This window comes from Schistocerca serialis, chromosome 3 (genome assembly GCF_023864345.2).
Source record: "Schistocerca serialis cubense isolate TAMUIC-IGC-003099 chromosome 3, iqSchSeri2.2, whole genome shotgun sequence".
NCBI classification, from domain to species: Eukaryota; Metazoa; Arthropoda; class Insecta; order Orthoptera; family Acrididae; genus Schistocerca; species Schistocerca serialis.
Genome location: NC_064640.1, coordinates 355,939,170 through 355,958,354, shown reverse-complemented (window position 1 = coordinate 355,958,354; position 19,185 = coordinate 355,939,170). Strand labels below are relative to the sequence as shown.

At 38.9% G+C, this 19,185-nt stretch overlaps 1 protein-coding gene across 1 annotated transcript in view; it reads right to left on the bottom strand.

Moving 5' to 3' along the window:
* Nucleotides 1-19,185, bottom strand: part of LOC126470837 (uncharacterized) — a 65,383-nt gene that overhangs the window by 22,756 nt on the left and 23,442 nt on the right. Inside the window, exons 13-29 of the mRNA XM_050098853.1 lie at nucleotides 18,965-19,030; nucleotides 18,760-18,810; nucleotides 18,599-18,642; nucleotides 17,616-17,620; nucleotides 17,443-17,497; nucleotides 17,254-17,339; nucleotides 16,846-16,956; nucleotides 16,020-16,108; nucleotides 11,927-12,022; nucleotides 9,710-9,770; nucleotides 9,545-9,613; nucleotides 7,108-7,175; nucleotides 6,869-7,038; nucleotides 6,291-6,402; nucleotides 6,150-6,182; nucleotides 5,738-5,953; nucleotides 5,351-5,421 (exon numbers count right to left, since the gene is read on the bottom strand). Of these exons, the coding sequence (XP_049954810.1) occupies nucleotides 5,351-5,421; nucleotides 5,738-5,953; nucleotides 6,150-6,182; nucleotides 6,291-6,402; nucleotides 6,869-7,038; nucleotides 7,108-7,175; nucleotides 9,545-9,613; nucleotides 9,710-9,770; nucleotides 11,927-12,022; nucleotides 16,020-16,108; nucleotides 16,846-16,956; nucleotides 17,254-17,339; nucleotides 17,443-17,497; nucleotides 17,616-17,620; nucleotides 18,599-18,642; nucleotides 18,760-18,810; nucleotides 18,965-19,030 (1,403 nt within the window). The remainder of the gene's footprint in view (nucleotides 1-5,350; nucleotides 5,422-5,737; nucleotides 5,954-6,149; nucleotides 6,183-6,290; nucleotides 6,403-6,868; nucleotides 7,039-7,107; nucleotides 7,176-9,544; nucleotides 9,614-9,709; nucleotides 9,771-11,926; nucleotides 12,023-16,019; nucleotides 16,109-16,845; nucleotides 16,957-17,253; nucleotides 17,340-17,442; nucleotides 17,498-17,615; nucleotides 17,621-18,598; nucleotides 18,643-18,759; nucleotides 18,811-18,964; nucleotides 19,031-19,185) is intronic.

Genomic DNA, 19,185 nt, shown 5'->3' with positions numbered 1-19,185 from the left:
CCTTGACTGCTACATCCGCCCTTTTGGTCCCCTCAATACCCATGTGTCCTGGTACCCAGCAGGACACCTCCTTCCCCACCCAGCCATTGTAATTGATGGAGGATGTCCTGGATATTTTGGCCTACTTTATCTGCTGGATACGAGCATTGTAGAGAGTCCAGAGCATTCAGAGAATCTGAACAAACAAGGAACTTAGCAAACTAAGCACACCTCATCTGCTCCAGTGCCCACAAGATCGTGTACAGTTCCGCATCAAAGACAGTAGAGTCTCAAGGCAGTTAAACCTTGAGGACACTATCAGGGAAAACAACAGAGCAAACAATGGGGCCCCTGTTTCAACCCATCCAGAAAGACAGCTGTAGAGCTGTGGCGCTCAGTTAAAATGGCAGAAAATATAGTATTTAAACATATGCAGGAGTGCAATCTCTCCTGTACTGCACTAATTCTAAAATTACCCTGGGACTATGCAATGATGACAGTGGCAGGTAGTTAAAATCCTGGATTTGAGGACTTACGTTTCCCATATTAAGTGACTCCAGCACACACTGCACGCAGATTGCAAATGGCACTGTTGCTCATAGACGATTAGAGAAAAGGTGTTCCAAAGGTGGACGAGCAACAGTATTGTATGCAAGTGAATTTGGAGTATGAGGCTGGTCCTGCAAGCACCTGTGGCCAGTCTAATCCCCTCAAGATGGATAGCATCAATGATATTCAGATAAGAAGGCCTCACTGAGCTGTACAATGTGCATCCACAGTCAAAGCGTGAACACACAAAAGCCCTATAAAACTAAACAGATGTGCCCTGTCTGCTCCCCAACACCTGTAGCTAATGCACTTTATGATATTGAGTGCTTTCTGGGTTCTGGGTTTCAGCTCTCTCAGGTGTGGTAACCATAACAGTTTGGAGTCAAAAATGAGGCCCAGAAACCTGACTGAGTCTTTCAAATGTAAAATGGTGTCTGCCATATGCAAGTCAGGTAAATTAAAAATACTATGATAATGACTAAAATGAAAACACATACACACTTTTCTGCAGAAACCTGAAAACCTCTCTGTGCAGACCACTCCTACAACTTAGAACTACTTAAACCTAACTAACCTAAGGACATCTCACACATCCATGCCCAACGCACGATTTGAACCTGCAACCGTAGCGGTCGCGTGGTTCCAGACTGAAGCACCTAGAACCATTTGGCCACAAGGGCCAGCTAGTTACATCTGACAGGGCACGACTGCAACACTGGAGGAGTAACAAATAAATAGCAAAATCATCCACAAATAAGGAGCACATACAGGACTCCTTACCATAGACATGATTCTGTTTAAAGTACAGCAAAGAGAGTAACACTTGAAACACTGTCCTTAGGAACACCATTATCCTGCACAAAATGATCCAACAGCATGTCACCAACTTGGGATCTAAAAAAAGCACTTAAGACAGTAAAGACTGCATGGAGATCTGGAGATGGCTACAAACGCCTCATTGATGGAGCTGCATGACAATACTTTCTCCAAGTAGTATCATACATCTTACTTATATCAAAGAAGATATCAATTCAGTGATGTACTGTAAGTAAGCCTGCTGAATAGCCGTCTCCAGTATGGCAAGGTTGTCAACAGTGGACTGAAATCTGGAATTCACACCAAGCGTGATTAAGGAATTACCTGGTCTCTAACAATCAGACCTGACGACAGTTAACCATTTGCTCCAGGGTCTTTCCTACACAGCTCATTAAGGCGACACTCTGATAACTACTGGTACATGTGTGGTCTTTTACTAGTTTGAGGAGAGGTAGCAGAATTGCTTCTCTCTAGGAGTTGGGAAAGTTTCCTGTCTGCCATATAAGATTGAAACATTCGAGAAGGATTTCCTTTGATGCTGCTGGCAAATGTCGAAGTATGCAGCACTAGATCTGGTTGTGACCGGGTGCAGTATCTTGAGTTTCAGGCAGTGCTAATTCCAGGTCCCACATGGCAAGAGGCCAGTTGAAAGCCTCAAAATTGTGGAATCTGAAGTCCATATTGTCCCTCTCTGCAGTCACACAGTAACGGTAGATCACTGGATCCCAGCTGGAATTGGTAGTAGTTGCTGTAAAATGCTCTGCCATTGTCTGAGTGATGACACCAGGCATTGTTTGGAAAACACCCTCATTTCAGCACTGCTGCTATTGGTAAACAACTGTGCCCCAGAAAATCCTCCCGATGGCTGTCCATACCTCTGTAGAATATGTGGAACCGTTGATGGAGCCCGGGAACATTTGCCATGACCTTTCCTTGCTCTCCTTAATTACGTGTTGAGCCTTGGCTCCTGCAACTTGAAAGGCTGTGAGGTTGCTTGCTGTTGTGAGGCATTTAAACCATCGAAGAACAGCATGCCACACCCAGACTGCTGAACAACACTCATCAGTCTACCAGCACACAGGCTGCCTCCTAAGATGACCTGAAGACTTTGGAACGGAAAGTCAGCAGGATCACTCGTCTGATGTGTGATCCACTCATTTCTGGACACTGTCATGGTGTTCAAACACAACCAGCTGACTGAACAGTGTACAGTTAGCCCTGCTGCCCATCCATTTCGGTGATTTCTGTTCAAGCAATCCATTTCCAGTGGGTGAATCCACGCTGAGAAGTGGTCACCGGAACAAAGGTCATCAGTTGCTTCCCACTGTGTTGAGACTGCAATGGCTGGAGAGCAGAAAAAGAGGTCATTGTCTGAGGACAAGCCAGTAGCAGCTGATAGAAGAGTAAGACTGCCTGTGTTGAGGATGCACAGCTCCTGAGATATCATGAGGTTCTCCAAGTTTCGACCCCTGGGACAAGTATAGTTCAAGCCCTATAATACATTATGGGCATTGAAATTAATCAGTAGCAGAAACAGGCAGGGGAGTTGTGCAATAAGACATATAAGCCTCAGAGTCTATCACATCCTGTAGAGGTAGATACAGGGAGCAAGACAGTGATCTTATCACCCATGTGAAGAGCAACAGCTACTGCTTCTAGACTGGTAACCAAGGAGAGAGCAGAGGATTGATAGGATTGATGTGCGTTACTGACAAAGACAGTAACCCCAATCTTGGCTCTTTCCCATGTCAGGTGAGGGTACAGGCCAGTAGCACAGGGGCACCAGTGGCCTTGAAATGTGTTTCCTTAAACACAAGCACAGGGAGTGTGCCTTTGTAAGGAATTTCGGTTCCTCCATGTGTGTCCTGAACACATTAAGTTTTCGTATGTCCATCCTTCTGACTGAAGGTTGGAGGGACTTCGGTCATCCACTTATGTAATAAAATGGAACACCTCAGAAGCTATGTTGGCATTTTTGGGTTGGAGACACATCAATGTTATAGTCTATGGAAACCAGTTCAGAGATGTCTGCCACTGATGGGATTGTGTATACGATTGGAGTTAACCCCCTTGGCATCAGTTAAGGCCTGAAGATCGTATATTGAGTCACCAAAACTGGTAACTGTATAATAAATAACATCAAAAGGACGACTGCAGGTGTCACATTTTATAACATTATATGAACCCATTAATGTTCCACTTTTAGATGGGAGCCGTCTATCATGAGGTAACACTTTCACCCTAACTTTTGGCCTGGGAGGGGAGCCCACAATGGGTGGAGCTCAGTCTTTGGTTGAGATGGTTGTCCCTGTCTCACATCAAGGTCCATAGCCTCCAAAGAAGAGTCAAAACAGGTGTCTGAAAGGATGACATCAATACTGTCAGACTGTGTACTTCCCATCCCCACCAGTGGACATTTCTTTGCCTTCAACTTTGATTTTTTGGTCCGAGGAGGCAACTGCAGAAGTGGTAGTGTCAGTACTGGACAGTGGACCAGACTGAGTCTTTGGAGGGGCAGGACTTCTGCATTGTCAGCAACCACGCTTTTTCTGAAGTTTTGGAGGGAGGGACAGGCTTCAAAATGACTGCAGCAGCACAAGTACATTGACCAACGCAGGTACTAGTGCTGATAGTAGCAACCTCTGTTTGCATAGCAACATCAGCTGTTTAGGAACTGAAACAAAGGAGGTACAAGTAGTGAACATTGGTGGGCGGCATAGCTTTATTATTTTTTTGGCCTCATTATATGGAATGCATTACAGAGTCTTATGCTTTCACACCTTTTGTTCTTCAAGGTATACACTACAATCCTGACTCCAGACACAGTGAGCCCCAGAGCAGTTCATACACTTCAAAGGAGATGTAAAAGCGACTCTTCATGGGCAGCCTTACCACATTTTCCCGAAGTGGCTTCTCCACGACTCCCACAATTAGTATGTCCAAAGTGCTGGCATTTGAAAGAAGGCATTGGGTTGGTGACATAAGGCCGCATGTTTAGATGAAAGAAATCTGCCTTAATGTACTCAGGGACTTCCATACTATTGAATATCAAGATAAAGGAATCTGAATTTACAAGATCCCATCTACCCTCTTCACAATGTCTTTCACATCGACTACACCTTCTGGAGCCCACTCACATCACAATACCTCCTTGGGAATGTGAACGAGATCCCTGCAAGTCACAACACCTTTGCTGTAGTTCAACGTGTTGCACAGTTCAGTGTCTATTGCACACTCCCCGAAGCAGCTACCTTCTTGGAGGTTAGCTGATGGTTGGGAACTAGAAGTTTACACTAACAATGTCGCATTGCACAAGCACTTTACTGTTTTTAAAGAGCCACAGGTTCCCTCAAAACCCTTTGGGATATAGGATGGGGAAACCTTCTCAAAACTACACTCTTTTCTTCTCACTATTAAAACCACTTTCTGATAATCAGCACGTGTTCTATTACTCAAGACAATACTTTTAGAATGAATCAGAAGGACTGGCTACATGAGCCCGTTTGTTAGATTGGGTACCTTCCAGCAGTCTACCTTTTCCACTGAGAGGAGGAAGGGAAAATTTCGAAGGATCCATTTTGGTCCCATGAACAGCTAGGGGAATAAAAGTTCACCTAGACAGAGCCCCACATAGCAAAGTAAGCCTTATACAACAGAGGCACACCAGGTTCTTCAGAAGTTGCCCGCAAATGACTGTTCCACCTCATCAGCGCACAGCACACCTTGAGACTGAGGGGTTTCTAACAGCAGTTTGTACCATCCATGTGATCCGGGTGGTAAAGCCCATGACACACAACATTCCACCATCATGCTGCACAGTGGTTGCTGCAGCATGCCCAGAGCTTATGGTGACAGGCGACTGGTGACACTTACCAGTCCCCAGCTCAGGAACCTTAGGGTCACCAAGCCTGTACCCAGGAAACAAATCCTGAGCCCCTGACGGCCTTTCACAAAAGGCTGATGTCAGCCTCTAGATGGCCATTATTAAGGAAGCCAAGAGACTGACATAAAAAGGAGAAAAACCTTGACACTGTTTTGTGTTTTAATTATCATGTGATAAGATACAGATATCATCAGCTGTAAGAGTGTACAAGTCAAGTTACAAAAATGAATATAAACTCCAAATTGCATCTGTACAGAAATGTATCAGCCATCCATGTGATAAAAATAAAGCTGCATAAACAAAGTGAAAATTGGTATGCCAGCAGTAACGTATAAATTACATCCAGCCATCCCCCACATAAGTACATACCATACACTTACATTCATTTACCAATAAATGGCTCATTTACATATTCAGTAACTAATATATACAGATAATAACTGGGTCTGCTGCTATGAGTCAGTCAGAAAGCAAGCACATAGTCAGTATGCTACTATGTTGAAATATTACTTGCAGGTGAAACTTTACACATTCATATTCACTCTGTATGTTCTTCCTTTTATATTGTGCCAGCAGCTTCAATGTTTCTGTACAAATAAAGATGTAACACCAGTTGTTACTTGTACGGTAAACAGCAAGTTTCCGCAAAGCACTATCAAACAAAAACCGAAAAAGAGCTGAAATAATTCCAAGCAGAAGGAAACGCCTGTTGTATGTAAAACGGGACTAATAAAGGAGACACATTGAAGCTGCTAACCTGTCACACAGCGTTCACTTGAGTAGTTGTGCTACTTCCAGCAGATTCAACAGTTTGCTGCACTATAATATTTACAAGAAAGGTGTTGACAGATCAGACCAGATAACAGCACATTAGCCATTCAAAAGAAAACAGCTGAAATGTTGGGAAAAATTATTCTTTCACCTTTTTATGATCAGTGCTGCTAGTACTTTTTATCTGGTATTAGGAAACCAGGAATCAATGTTGAAAGGAAAAAATACAAATTAGCAAATTTTCTTCTGGAACTAGCAGTCAGTTTTATCCCAAAAGAAGGTGAATCCAAACCTTGATTTTATAGAGTGTAACAAAGTAATCAGACAACAGAGGTGTAAATCCCCATGGAGATACACTTTCTTGTGGTATGTTGTCTGAGTTGTGGAGCTCTCTAGATGCTAAACTGTTTCAAAATGTATCACACACAGACAAAATACATGTAATGTGTATGATGCGTTTCTTTTTTCAGATGACATAAACATGGTATTTTAATACAGATAATCCATGTTTTCATTTGATAAGATAGAATACAATAAATCTTTACATATATTTCAATAAACAAATGTCTAGATTTTTATGGAATAATTCAACGTATTTATTTTATTGTTCCAAAGAAGCAAGTTTTCAGAAATCCTCTAAAAATGATAGTGTGGATAGTCTGAGATAGACCTGAGAGACCAATCTTGAAAGTGTTAATAATGATCTATTTGTCACAATGTATTGTCCTTAACTATCTCCTTAAGTTGCAAGCAAGTGTCCAAGTGAACAGCTCAGAATTTGAATGTTAAAGTGCCCACAGCAAATGTTCCACTGTAAGGCTTTAAGTTCCAATAAAAAGAATTTTAAGGTCCAGAGCCATTAATTATTACATCATAAATATAACATCCACAAAATGATTTAAAATGTTTGTTAACAGACACATGAGAGAGATGGCAGAAATTGCAAGAAGTTCTTTGAGCAAGGTCGAAGGTTGCAGGCATGATAATCTGTAACTAAAAGGTGTCACAAACAACATAGTGAACACAGGGTTGATCAGCAACTGTAGCATACACATAAACATATCACATAAACAAGTACTTAAGTGCAGAACAAAACTAAATAACTATACACGGAATAACTGTCCCACTGAAATTATGTCTGCTATCTGAACTTGGTAAGTTACAGACTCAAAATACCCTAAAGCAAAGCAACTAATAATGAATTTTCTTATTTAAAGCCCTCAGGTCAATCAAATGAATACAGGCAAAAAAAAATGAGTACCAAATCCATGACAATTTTTCACCACAAAACAAATGGAATATTATATAAAACAAGCCAGTTACTTTCAGAATGAATTTTCACTCTGCAACAGACTATGCACTGATCCTTATAACTGTGTGCTGGATCTCTGCCTTTTGCGTCTGATGTATGAACAAATAAATCACAAGGTTTCCAAAAGTGTGGGCATGTCACATACAGCTGTATGCATAAGAAGCACGAATTTCCCAAATTTAGTCCATACACTCATAGCAATTTTCCCTGTATTTTGTTGATGGTCACAGAAAATGCAAGTCACAACACAAACTACAAACATTTCAGTTTGAATGGCATGTCCATTAGAGAATCATTGGGATGTGTGGCAACAGTGCATCTTCTCCTGTAAATTTTCCACTTCAAACTGAAGCTTTGATGATATTGTTCAACATCTTTTTCACTGCAACCCTGGTGCTGTTGCAAAGTAGTGGTGGATTTATGTTCCACAGAAGAATGATAGGCATGCCACTTTTCAATGTTGAAATGTGTCGTGGAATGCCTGGCAAATCGAGTTGAATAATTAAGAGCTTTTTCTTGATTCATTACGGTATCAATGGACTCATATGTTGTCACTCTACCTGGTGTTTCATTTTAGATGCAGGAATTGATGGCACTGACATCATTGGTATTGTCTGTTAATGTAGCACTTGCATGAGCAACTAGTGATTTTTGTGATTCTGTGTGATATTTGGTAGAACTTAGTGAATCAGTTCATCTGTAGCTGCTGTGATTTTATAGAAGTTTGTTGACAATGCATAAAGTTGTGCAAATTCATCAATTGCTATTTAAACATTCTAGTATCCAACAACTGTTTTGCAAATGTCCAGCAGATGCTTCATGTCGTAATTGCATATGTTAATTGGTCTTCAGAAATCAATGTCTGTAAATGTTGTAATAAAACTGATGATTTGAGACATGAGTTAATGTCATCAATGGCTGTTTTACATGGGATAACTGGTGGATTTTCCAAAATTTAGTTCCTGGCAAGCATTGCACACTTGAAACACACACATACGTGACCAATTACAATTCCCAGTTTTTGGAAGGTTGTCGGGCCATGTAGACTAATTGACAGTAATTGCAAGTAACAGCATGCTGCATTGTCTGGTGAATGGTGTACTGATGGCCTAAGATGTCAATCAAACCTAAATTGGGATGTCTTGAAACTGCTTTGCACTGTTTGTATTGTTTAAACTTGTTTTCTGATGCATTCTGTGAATAACATGTCGGCACTTCAGATTACTGTCTTATGCATGTAACATCCTCACACATTGAAAAAAACACAGTTAACATTGTTGGCAAACATGATAATGCTCTTGCACATGCATTTTCCATTGTGAAGTACACACACTGTCAATTTTCAAGGTGCACTGTCAAATGAGTAACTATTTGACATTGTTCATGGATTGGAAATGATAAAATGCACCATACTATTTCATTCCTACTAATGTACCATTCCAGTTGATAGTGGTCGATTCCATTTATAGGTGCTGTTGCATTTCCTGCTCCAAAAATTGCCATATCATTTCCTCCATTGAGATATTTGCAAATGTACTTTATCAGTTTCCCTGAATTGCAATACTCGACACTGATGAGTGCTTTATATGTTTTTGAGAGTAATGGCGAGTACAGAAACGCCCAACAATTACAGAGTTCAGCATCATTGTTTCATACTTTTTAAGTGATGGATTTGCAGCCATCTTCAGTGGAGTGTCGTGTTACAGTGGATATCCTTCACTGCCACTGGTAGTCAGTCTCAGCAAGTAATGCTCCTAGGTATCATCTCATTCATTTCCCATTAGATTTGCATGGAGAATGGTTGTTGAATAAGCCACATGGACCATAAATAACATTTTGGTGACAACTTCAAAGAAGTCCTGATCACTGGTGATACCTGCTGTTTCTGCAGAGATGACACTATCAACCTGACATTGAGAGATCTTTTCTGTCAACTAAGGCAAAATGTTTACATGTGACAATTATATTTTGCCATTAAATGGAAAACAACCAACAGCATTTCTCTTCAAAACCGTGATGCTGGGAAATGAAATCCACTGAAGATTTCAATTTTTGTTTACAGCCTTGGAGAAATATAATGATGATCCAATGACAATTGACTAGTTAACAAAAGTTCTTTTATTTTATCTTGTGTAGGATTTCATGTGCATGTGATTTAAAAAGATCTGTGTGGGCCTATGCACAAACATGCGTTATTGCATCTTGTGCGTACCCATGCATGTGCTGTGGACTACCTATAAATGTGGCCAGTAGTGTGACCATTTTGCTCAATTCACCGGGATTCACATTGCCATCTTTAACAACTGAAGCATATAAATGAAAGTACCCTTCACAATGCAACTTGGTTTCATGCAACTGATTGTAGAGTTGTCATTAGGTTTGGATTTTCCCATACATACAGACAATTTCATCATTTTCACAAATCATCATCAAAATGGCACTGACTGTTTTCCTAGTTTGCTATAAATGTATGTATTAATTCAGAAGCCTCAAAGAGTATATGCAGGGTGATAATGATTGAAGTACCAGTTTCAAAACTCAGTAAAAACCTAACCAAATTTGTACAGATTATTATTGAACAAGGGGAAAATGTTATGAATAAAAAATTATGACTAGATGGGACTGAAAGTGGCAGAATAAGCAAAATAAAAGACACAGGGTAACAGCTGTTCCTAATTTTGAACCTGAGATGCTCGGCATGCATGTCTCAAAGCAGTATTGCATGATACTGGTAAAGCTCTTCTACAAGAACAGTGATGTGTGCCAGTTGGGCTGAGTTGGGTTGTTTGGGGGAGGAGACCAGACAGCGAGGTCTTCGGTCTCATTGGATTAGGGAAGGATGGGGAAGGAAGTCGGCCATGTCCTTTCAAAGGAAACATCCCGGCATTTGCCTGTAGCGATTTGGAGAAATCACAGAAAACCTAAATCTGGATGGCCAGATGCGGGATTTAACCATTGTCCTCCCAAATGAGAGTCCAGTGTGCTAGCCATTGTGCCATCTCGCTTGGTGTGTCAGCTGCTTTGCAGAAAGTTCCAGGTGCTGAAGGGTACAAAAGTAGGCATTGGTCCAATTTTTGCCAAGGTTCTGGAGAAAATTATTATAAAATTCAAAAAGACAGGTTCTTCTGTAGTAAAGTGTGGCACAGGGAGAAAAACAACTGATCAAACATCAGTAGAAGTGACCACAGCATTGCAGGAGAGGTCACAAGGTGGTGTGTAAACATGCAGTGCATGGGGAATTGCCCAAACTTTGGACATGAATGTGAGCATGGTGAATAAATTTTTACAAAACATCCTGCATTGCTATCCACAATTTTACCAATCTTCAGGATTTGCTTCATGCTGACTTACCAATAACAAAAACGTTTTCTCTAGTGTTCTTACTTGCACGAAAGTGGACAATGAATGGCCATAGAACATTCTGCACACAGACAAAACCCATTTCCAACTACAAGGACATGAAAATACACAGAATTGCAGAATATGGTCGACGGGAAATCTGCTCACACATCCGTTACTGCTTCAATCTGCAACAGTAACTGCATGGTGCAGGTTGATAATATAAAGACCATATTTTCTGAGGAGATGGGTCCTGCAGGGCCTGTTACCTGTGCCATCACAGTTAAACACTGAATGCAAGGTGGTGCTCCTCTGCATATTGCACAGTCAGTGATGAAGATGCTGCAGAGGCACTTTGGAAATGCTAGAATTATCAGCTGTCATTTCCCTACAGCCTGGATGTTCAGATAATTTGATCTTTATCTATGTGACTTCTGTCTGTGGGGTAACCTGAAAGATAGTGTTTAGTGCTCTGATAACAAACACAGCTGATATGAATGCACACATTGAGCACCACATTCTGAACGTGAACCATGAGACACTCCAATCTGTTGTGCAACATGCCATTTTTAGATTTCAACTTGTGGCAGGAAACGGTGGACAGCAAATTGAACACATCTTGCGCCAGTCTTAAGACATGCTTTTTATGCCATTTCTTGGCCTTGTGAAAACTAAAACCAGATGTCGTTGTTGCTTTTTATGCAGTTTCTGGTCTCTGGACAGTTAAAAACCAATTTTTCCCATCCGACATAGTACTTGAACTTTTGAACAAACTTTGTAATCAGAATGGTGATACAGGCTCTGAGTTCAGCATTAACACAAACAATAAAGGTGCGATATTGAGCATGCCCTCTATTGTACATAATAATGGGGCATCTATTGCACGAAGTAATGAGAAAGACACTATCGATCAAAACGTACAACAGTGCAAAGACGAAAGTAATGTATTATTTTTAACGGACAGTCACGGCAGAAAAATGACGAGACTATTCAAAGAAAAGACGAAATACGACGCAACAGGTTTTGTGAAGCCAGGAGCAACAGCAAAAAACATTATTGGTGTTGATTTACAAGACAAAATGTCGGGAAAAAATGACTATGTCGTGTGTATAGCGGGCGCAAATGATGTTGCGAAAAACGAAGCAAATAACTGTCTCACTGAACTAAAGAAATTCCTGGAACGCAGTAAACAAAAAAATACGATAGTTGCAACATTACCACACAGATATGATCTAATGTATCACTCGTGTGTAAATAAAGAAATTCGTAAAACTAACATTAAAATAAAACAGATGTGTTCTTTGTTTGGAAAATGTAGCGTCCTTGATATAGGCAAATTGGACAGATGCCAGCATACCAAACACGGAATGCATCTAAATTATGAAGGAAAAAACGTTGTATGTAAAATGATAAAAGAAATCATTGCGAACAGAGAGAGAGCGAACAGAAAAATTCCATGTACCGGTATGGGACCAGTCTCAGCAAAAGAAGAAGAAGCATCCTCAAAAGCAGCAGAATCGTCAGTGGCGGAACCAACAGCTAAAACAACATATTCAGCGGTAACTATTGCCCGTCCTACACGCAACAGAAAACAAACTCAGCGTTTTTTATGGTGAGTAACACGAGAGATGAGGATTCAAAGTTGCGTGAAGCATCTCTCTCGTGTGTTCAATATGAGTTTTCCACACCCCAAGCAATACTCTCAACTAATGTACTGAAAAAAGCCATTCCTAGCAAACATCACGCAAATGCAGAGGTGAGGAAAAATCAAACTTTGTCTTTATTCCACCAAAATATATGTAGCCTCAAGAATAAAATAGACCAGTTGCTAATAAATTTAAAAGACGAGTGTGAAAGTGAGCCTGATATACTGTGTTTCTCAGAACATCACGTTAAGAATGGGATCCACATGATACAGATTGAGAACTTTAGTTTAGCTACTCATTACTGTAGATCTGTTATGGAAAAAGGTGGTGTTGCAATATTTATAAAAAATAATATAGTGTATAAATCCCTAGATTTAAGCAAATACTGTGATGAACAACATTTTGAGGTGTGTGGCATTGAGTTAACAGCAGATAGTGCAACTGTTATTGTTCTGGCTGTTTACAGGGCACCTGCTGGAAATCTAAATGTATTTCTAAGACAAACTGAATCACTTCTGGTCCACCTATGTAGGAAAACTAAATCTATCATTGTTATGGGTGACTTCAATGTGGACCTTTTAACAGAAAATAGAAACAAGACAGATTTTGAACATTTAATGTACTGTTACAATTTAGTACCACTTGTGAACACTCCAACTAGAGTAACTGCCAGCTCTAGCACTTTAATAGATAATGTATTTGTAGATAAGGATATTTGCAATAATTTAACCATGAAAAATATTATAAATGGTCTCTCTGATCATGAAGGGCAATTCCTCACTCTAAACCAAATGAATGTACGAAGAAAAGAAAATTTCATTTGGAAAACATTTAGGATTATAAACAGACACACCACTGAAACCTTTAATCAGCAATTACGGCTTGTGGACTGGTCTCCTGTATATGCTACAGTTGGTGTTAATTCAAAATTTAATATATTTATCAATGAAGTTACAAGCCTTTTTGAAGAAGCATTTCCTAAAAAATCAGTGAGAGAAAACCTGTGCAAATCTGGAAACAAGCCTTGGATTACTAAAGGCATCAAAATCTCTTGTAAAACAAGAAGAGAACTATATGCTGCAGCCAGGAGTTCAAATGATAACAGTAGGATTACACACTATAAAATCTACAGTAAAGTTCTGAATAAGACAATTCAGGCAGCAAAGAACATGTGCTTGAAGGCAGAAATTGACAACTCAAGCAATAAAGTAAAAACTATCTGGAAATTTGTAAAGAAGGAAACCGGGAAAAATGCAGTTTGTAGTGAAAATATCCAAATCAAAAGTGAGGGTAATCTTGTTAGCGATCCAAAAACAGTTGCAGACACATTCAACTACAATTTTTTAACAGTAACAGAAAAAATAGGTTTACAAGGGTCCATGAAGCAAGCCATCAATCTTTTGAAAGCTAGAGTACCTGGTTTAGTGCAACACATGAAGGTAAAAACAGTCACTGTTCAAGAAATTGAAAGAGTTATTAAATCCCTGAAAAGTAAAAACTCTGCTGGAATTGACAACATTTCTAACAAATTATTAAAATACTGCTCCAGCCATGTAAGTAAAGTCCTTTGCCACATTTTTGATGCATCACTTAAGCAAGGAATAGTTCCTGAGAGGCTTAAGTATGCAGTTGTAAAACCGCTGTATAAGAAGGGGGATAAGACGGATACTGCTAACTATAGGCCAATATCACTACTGACAAGCTTTTCGAAAGTTTTAGAGAAACTAATGCATGCCAGGATAGTTAAGCATCTCAGTGAACACAATAGCTTCAGCAAAAGTCAATTTGGGTTTCAGAAAGGTTTGTCAACAGAAGATGCAATATTTGCATTTACTGGCAAACTCTTGGAATCTATCAACAAAAAACTGAAAGTGATTGGCATATTTTGTGACCTAACAAAAGCATTTGACTGTGTAAATCACCAAATTCTTTTACAAAAAGCTGCACATCTCGGTATAAGTGGTGCAGCAGGGAAATGGCTCGACTCATATCTGTCAAACAGAAAACAAAAAGTTGTAGTAGATAGTCAAGTTGGTGTCCCTATATCTTCAGAATGGGGTACCATCTCATGTGGAGTGCCGCAGGGCTCAGTTCTGGGCCCCCTACTTTTTATTATATTTATAAATGATCTTCCTCTCTCTACGGAATATTGTAGATTCACCATTTTCGCGGATGACACTACACTACTTATTGATAATTCGGAAGATAAGCTTGAGGTAACGGCAAATAAGATTTTAAATGAAACGGTGAACTGGTTCAACATTAATGGTCTTATTTTAAATTACTGTAAAACAAACTACATTCAGTTCCACAAAACATCCAAAGATGAGGAAATATTTGTAAAGGTAGGTGAGCAGACAATGAACAGGGTAGATTCCTCAAAATACCTAGGCTTGCATATTGATAGCAAACTGAATTGGTCCAGCCACATCGTGGATCTGTGCAAAAGACTAAGTTCAGCAACATATGCATTGCGCATTGTTTCTTCTTATAGAAATATGGAAACCATGAAGTCAGCATATTATGGTTACTTTCATGCAATTATGGCATTTGGAATTATATTTTGGGGAAATCAGCCACTGGCTAAAAAAGTACTGTGTGTACAAAAAAGAGCCATAAGGATCATGTGTGGAGTCAATCCTAGAGCCACATGCAGGAATCTTTTTAAGAAGCTTGAAATACTTACATCCACTGCGCAATATATATTCTCATTGATGTGCTTCATAAGGAAAGAAAAATCCATCTTTAAGCTGAATAGTGCATATCACAGTCACAATACTAGAAGGAAACATGATATCCACTATGAACAGCCAAATCTAAGTATGGTGCAGAAAGGAGTCCATTTCAGTGGCTGTAAGATTTTTAATGCCCTCCCTTCAAGAATTAAGTGTTTGATAGATGATGATCTCCTGTTCAAAAAAACCTTAAGGCAGTTCCTATTGCAAGGATCATTTTATACATTAGAAGAGTTCCTGAACTACAGTGTTTAACATCTCTTGTATTGTGAAATGCCCAAATTTGTGTTTGTAATACCGAATATTTTTATTGTGAACATATATTTTGCAATATTTATTTCTTTGTAACACTTATTATTTTGTAATCTTTATCTCTCTCTAAAATGTATTTTTGTAGTGGGACCTAAGTTACTGTTCACTGTTTTTTGTTTTGTAATCTCTATCTATATCTAAAATGTATTTTTTTGTAGTGGGACCTAAGTTACTGTTTACTGTTTTTGTTTTGTTTTATGTATTACCATAAATTCTGGCCAAAAGCTTGTAAAATTGACACGTTCCATATCCTGTGATACTGTCACAACATGGATCACCGGAACAAGAGATAAATAAATAAATAAATAAATAAATAAATAAAATAAACAACCATGTCACAGTGGATGGGCTTTGCTAACTTAAAGTACCACAACTATTGAATGCCAAACTTCTGCCATCATTACATAGTATGGTTGGTTTCATATGCAACTAACATCATGGCTGTCATATTGCGATTCATCTTTTGTTAGTAGCCAAAATCACTTACATTATGACGCTTAAGGTGCTGCCTAGTGGTAAAATTTTCAACCCCCCCCCCCCCCCCCCCAAAAAAAATAACGTTTCCCCCTTCTTCAATAATGTTTTATTGATATAAGATGTCATTCTGAGCAATGGTTCATTTTTTTTTTTTTTTTAAATTTACATCATTTCGAAAATGGAATTCAAATGGTAATTACCCTGTACTTTACAGTGGCTCCCTGTTCTGAGATACACCTATCAAGATTACTGCTCAGAGGCAAAAACAAAGGCAAGAGTTTAACATTAACTATGTGGGATTACAGTACACAATTATCCATTTGCAATGAGATGACATACCAACAAAAGGATAGAAGTCCTCTAATTTCTGTATACATTACATGTCAACAGATAAAATGTATTTCTCTGAAAATTTCTGGACAGCAAAGATGCAAGAGATAAGGTTTTACAGCTTTGTAGCAAGAAAGGGAATAAATAATATAACAGCAATTACCATGTTTTGATTAACTTTAGAACATATCTTAAAATTCAGTATCAGAGAAGTCATTCAGATCAGTGGTAACACTGTCTACAGAACTTTCTTCTGACTGTGCAAATTTTCAGTGTGGTGTAAGCCTTTCACTTGAACACATCTCCCACAGTTACAAGATCAATCACTTCCTGGAGCAAACTCTGCACATTTTAAATTCATTCCGCATGTGTAATTTCTGGATGTAACCTCTTCTTGCACTCACCTCCTCATGATAAAGATTGAATTTGTTGGAAAGGAGTATTAATTTTGCACATTTCTTCAGTTAGTTGTATCTTGCAAAGCACTTATTGACAATTTGTTCAAAGTCTCATCTATTTCAATCACACTTCAATAATAAATACAAATAACAATATACATTTATTGTCTAAGTGCAACTGAAATAACAAAGACTGCAAAAATGTCTGTTTCCTTTCATGGCAAACACTTGTAAACTACTACTGTCTTTCAAATCTTACCAAATGTGACTGTCGTTACATCAGGTCTTCAACACACACAAAATTTTTGATCCAACATTGGATTCTTCTTTGGATTGTAAGCCTTATCAACACACTTTATGTATTTTAATCCCAAAAATTTTACAATTCTGTCTATCAAATGAAGGCCCCCTGTGAAATCATTTCATGCATTTAAGACATTAAGAGATATGCCACTTGTGGCTTATAGGATATGGACAACAATCACACAATTCTAAAAAAGCGAGATCAAAAACGTTTTTTTCTAGAAATTGTGCAAATTATGAACACAAGTCTTCTTTCCTTAATATACTTGAAACTTCTTGGCAGTTTAGAGCCATACACTAAACCAGGACTTGAACCGTCACCTTTTGTGGCCAAGTGTTCTAGCAACTGAACTACTTGAACATGAATCACGATCGGCCCTCAAAGCTTCACTTCTGGCAGTACCTGATAATATCCTTATTCTGAGACAAAGTTCCATATCAATCATACGTTTCCATTCAGTATACTTCTGCACATATTCTATATAGTATCTAAGGTGAAAAGGCACATGCTTTTGCTGTGGCAATCTGCTGTCTGGTCACGATTTCTTCTCCTCTGGGACTCTCTTTAAAATTGCATGAAATTCTTAAATACCTCGTATGTGATCCTTTCATTTTCCTCTGTGCGTACTGGAATTTAGTAGCATTAGCTAACAAACATGAGCAAGGAAGTACTCAAGAGGAATCTACATTCTCCTTGCCAATTATTTAATCCAGTGACTACGTAAGTGACTCAAAGTCACAACACAGTTTGAAAGACATACTAACAGCAACTGAATGAATCAAGCATAGTATTACTAAATAATACATGTCAGTGATAGGTATCACCTGAGTAACTGTTGTTTTTTATGGTGCTGCCTGAATGACAGCCATGTCATAATTGACACTGTGTTAACTGTATGCATTTACTGCCTTGGACTGAATTCTAATTGGCATTGGCAATTACAGAAGAAGAAAGTACAAGGGTTGGGGGAACTGACATTCTCCTGGCGACTGCCACAACTGTTGTATCCCAGAATATGTAGTCATAACTTATCTTGTGGAGAGGAATGGTCCTGGTCCTGGTGGTGGTGGTGGTGGTGGTATTTTCAATCCACGTCTGCAATGTAATGCTTGTCACATTTTTATTTCTAGTGGGAGTCAATAGAAAATTCATGTTGCGGCACCATAAATAAAATACTTTTTTTAACCTTTGTTACATGGTTCATGTCAGTCAGTCTGAACTCTCATGCAAAATTCATTTATGCCATCTGCACACTAGTTCTCTCCCTCTCCCCCCCCCCCCTTCCCCCATACAGAAATAAAAGAACATCAAACAATACTGTAGAGCAGTAAACAGAGACAGCTCCTTTGATTGCTCTTCATATTACAGTTGTTACATTACAGTTTGAATGTTGTAAGCAAAAATTTGTAGTGGAGAAAAAACAATGCAACAATTACTTTACTTCACACAGACTGGGTATACAGACTTAAATACAAATTAGTGAAGAAAAACAAATACAAAATGCATGGAGTTAAAACATCATTACTCAATACAACAACAACAGCTCAACATACTAAAAAAATTTCAAAAAAGTGCAAAGAAATAAATCTATGGGAAGAAACAGTAGATGGTAAAATATAAGCAGCATCTTACAGCAACAATTCAAATTTTGATTATGTGAAATATTTTAACATCAACTTTTCCTCAGCATAGACCAAACAGTGCAGACAATATTCCATTTGTTGGTAATTCTATGTAAGCCACTTACCACAGCTTAAATGTGTTGTGGTGGAGTTCACATTTTTCATTCCCCTGCGAAAATGGCAGAGGAACAGAGCACAAATAGTACACTTGTAATCCTCCGGTGAGAATGACTACACCACTGCACAGGAGCTTGCACAAGATTCATTCATTAATATTACACATTACCTGCAGTTTCTTTCTCCAAACATAAACATTTTCCAGGAAGAACCACTCTGGCTGTTCTCCAGAGTAATAAATAAACACAAACAAAAATATCTGACTTTTCTCTCCTCCAAATATGGGGCAATTTTATTACCATTCTATCCCCCCCCCCCCCCTCCCTCACTATTGTTTCACGACTGCTGCCTCACTACACTGTCCTCTCATATACTTCGTTGTTTCCAACTAAGGGATGTTTACCTTTCAGAGATCTGTGGTACTTCTCTTTTCTATTATTCTGAAGCAAAAATTAGTCACAAATGCATGTCAGTGAACAATACAGAACAATACATATCCTGACAACACATTACAAGAAGTCAATATCAGATCACTCCATGATAAAATACACTCCTGGAAATTGAAATAAGAACACCGTGAATTCATTGTCCCAGG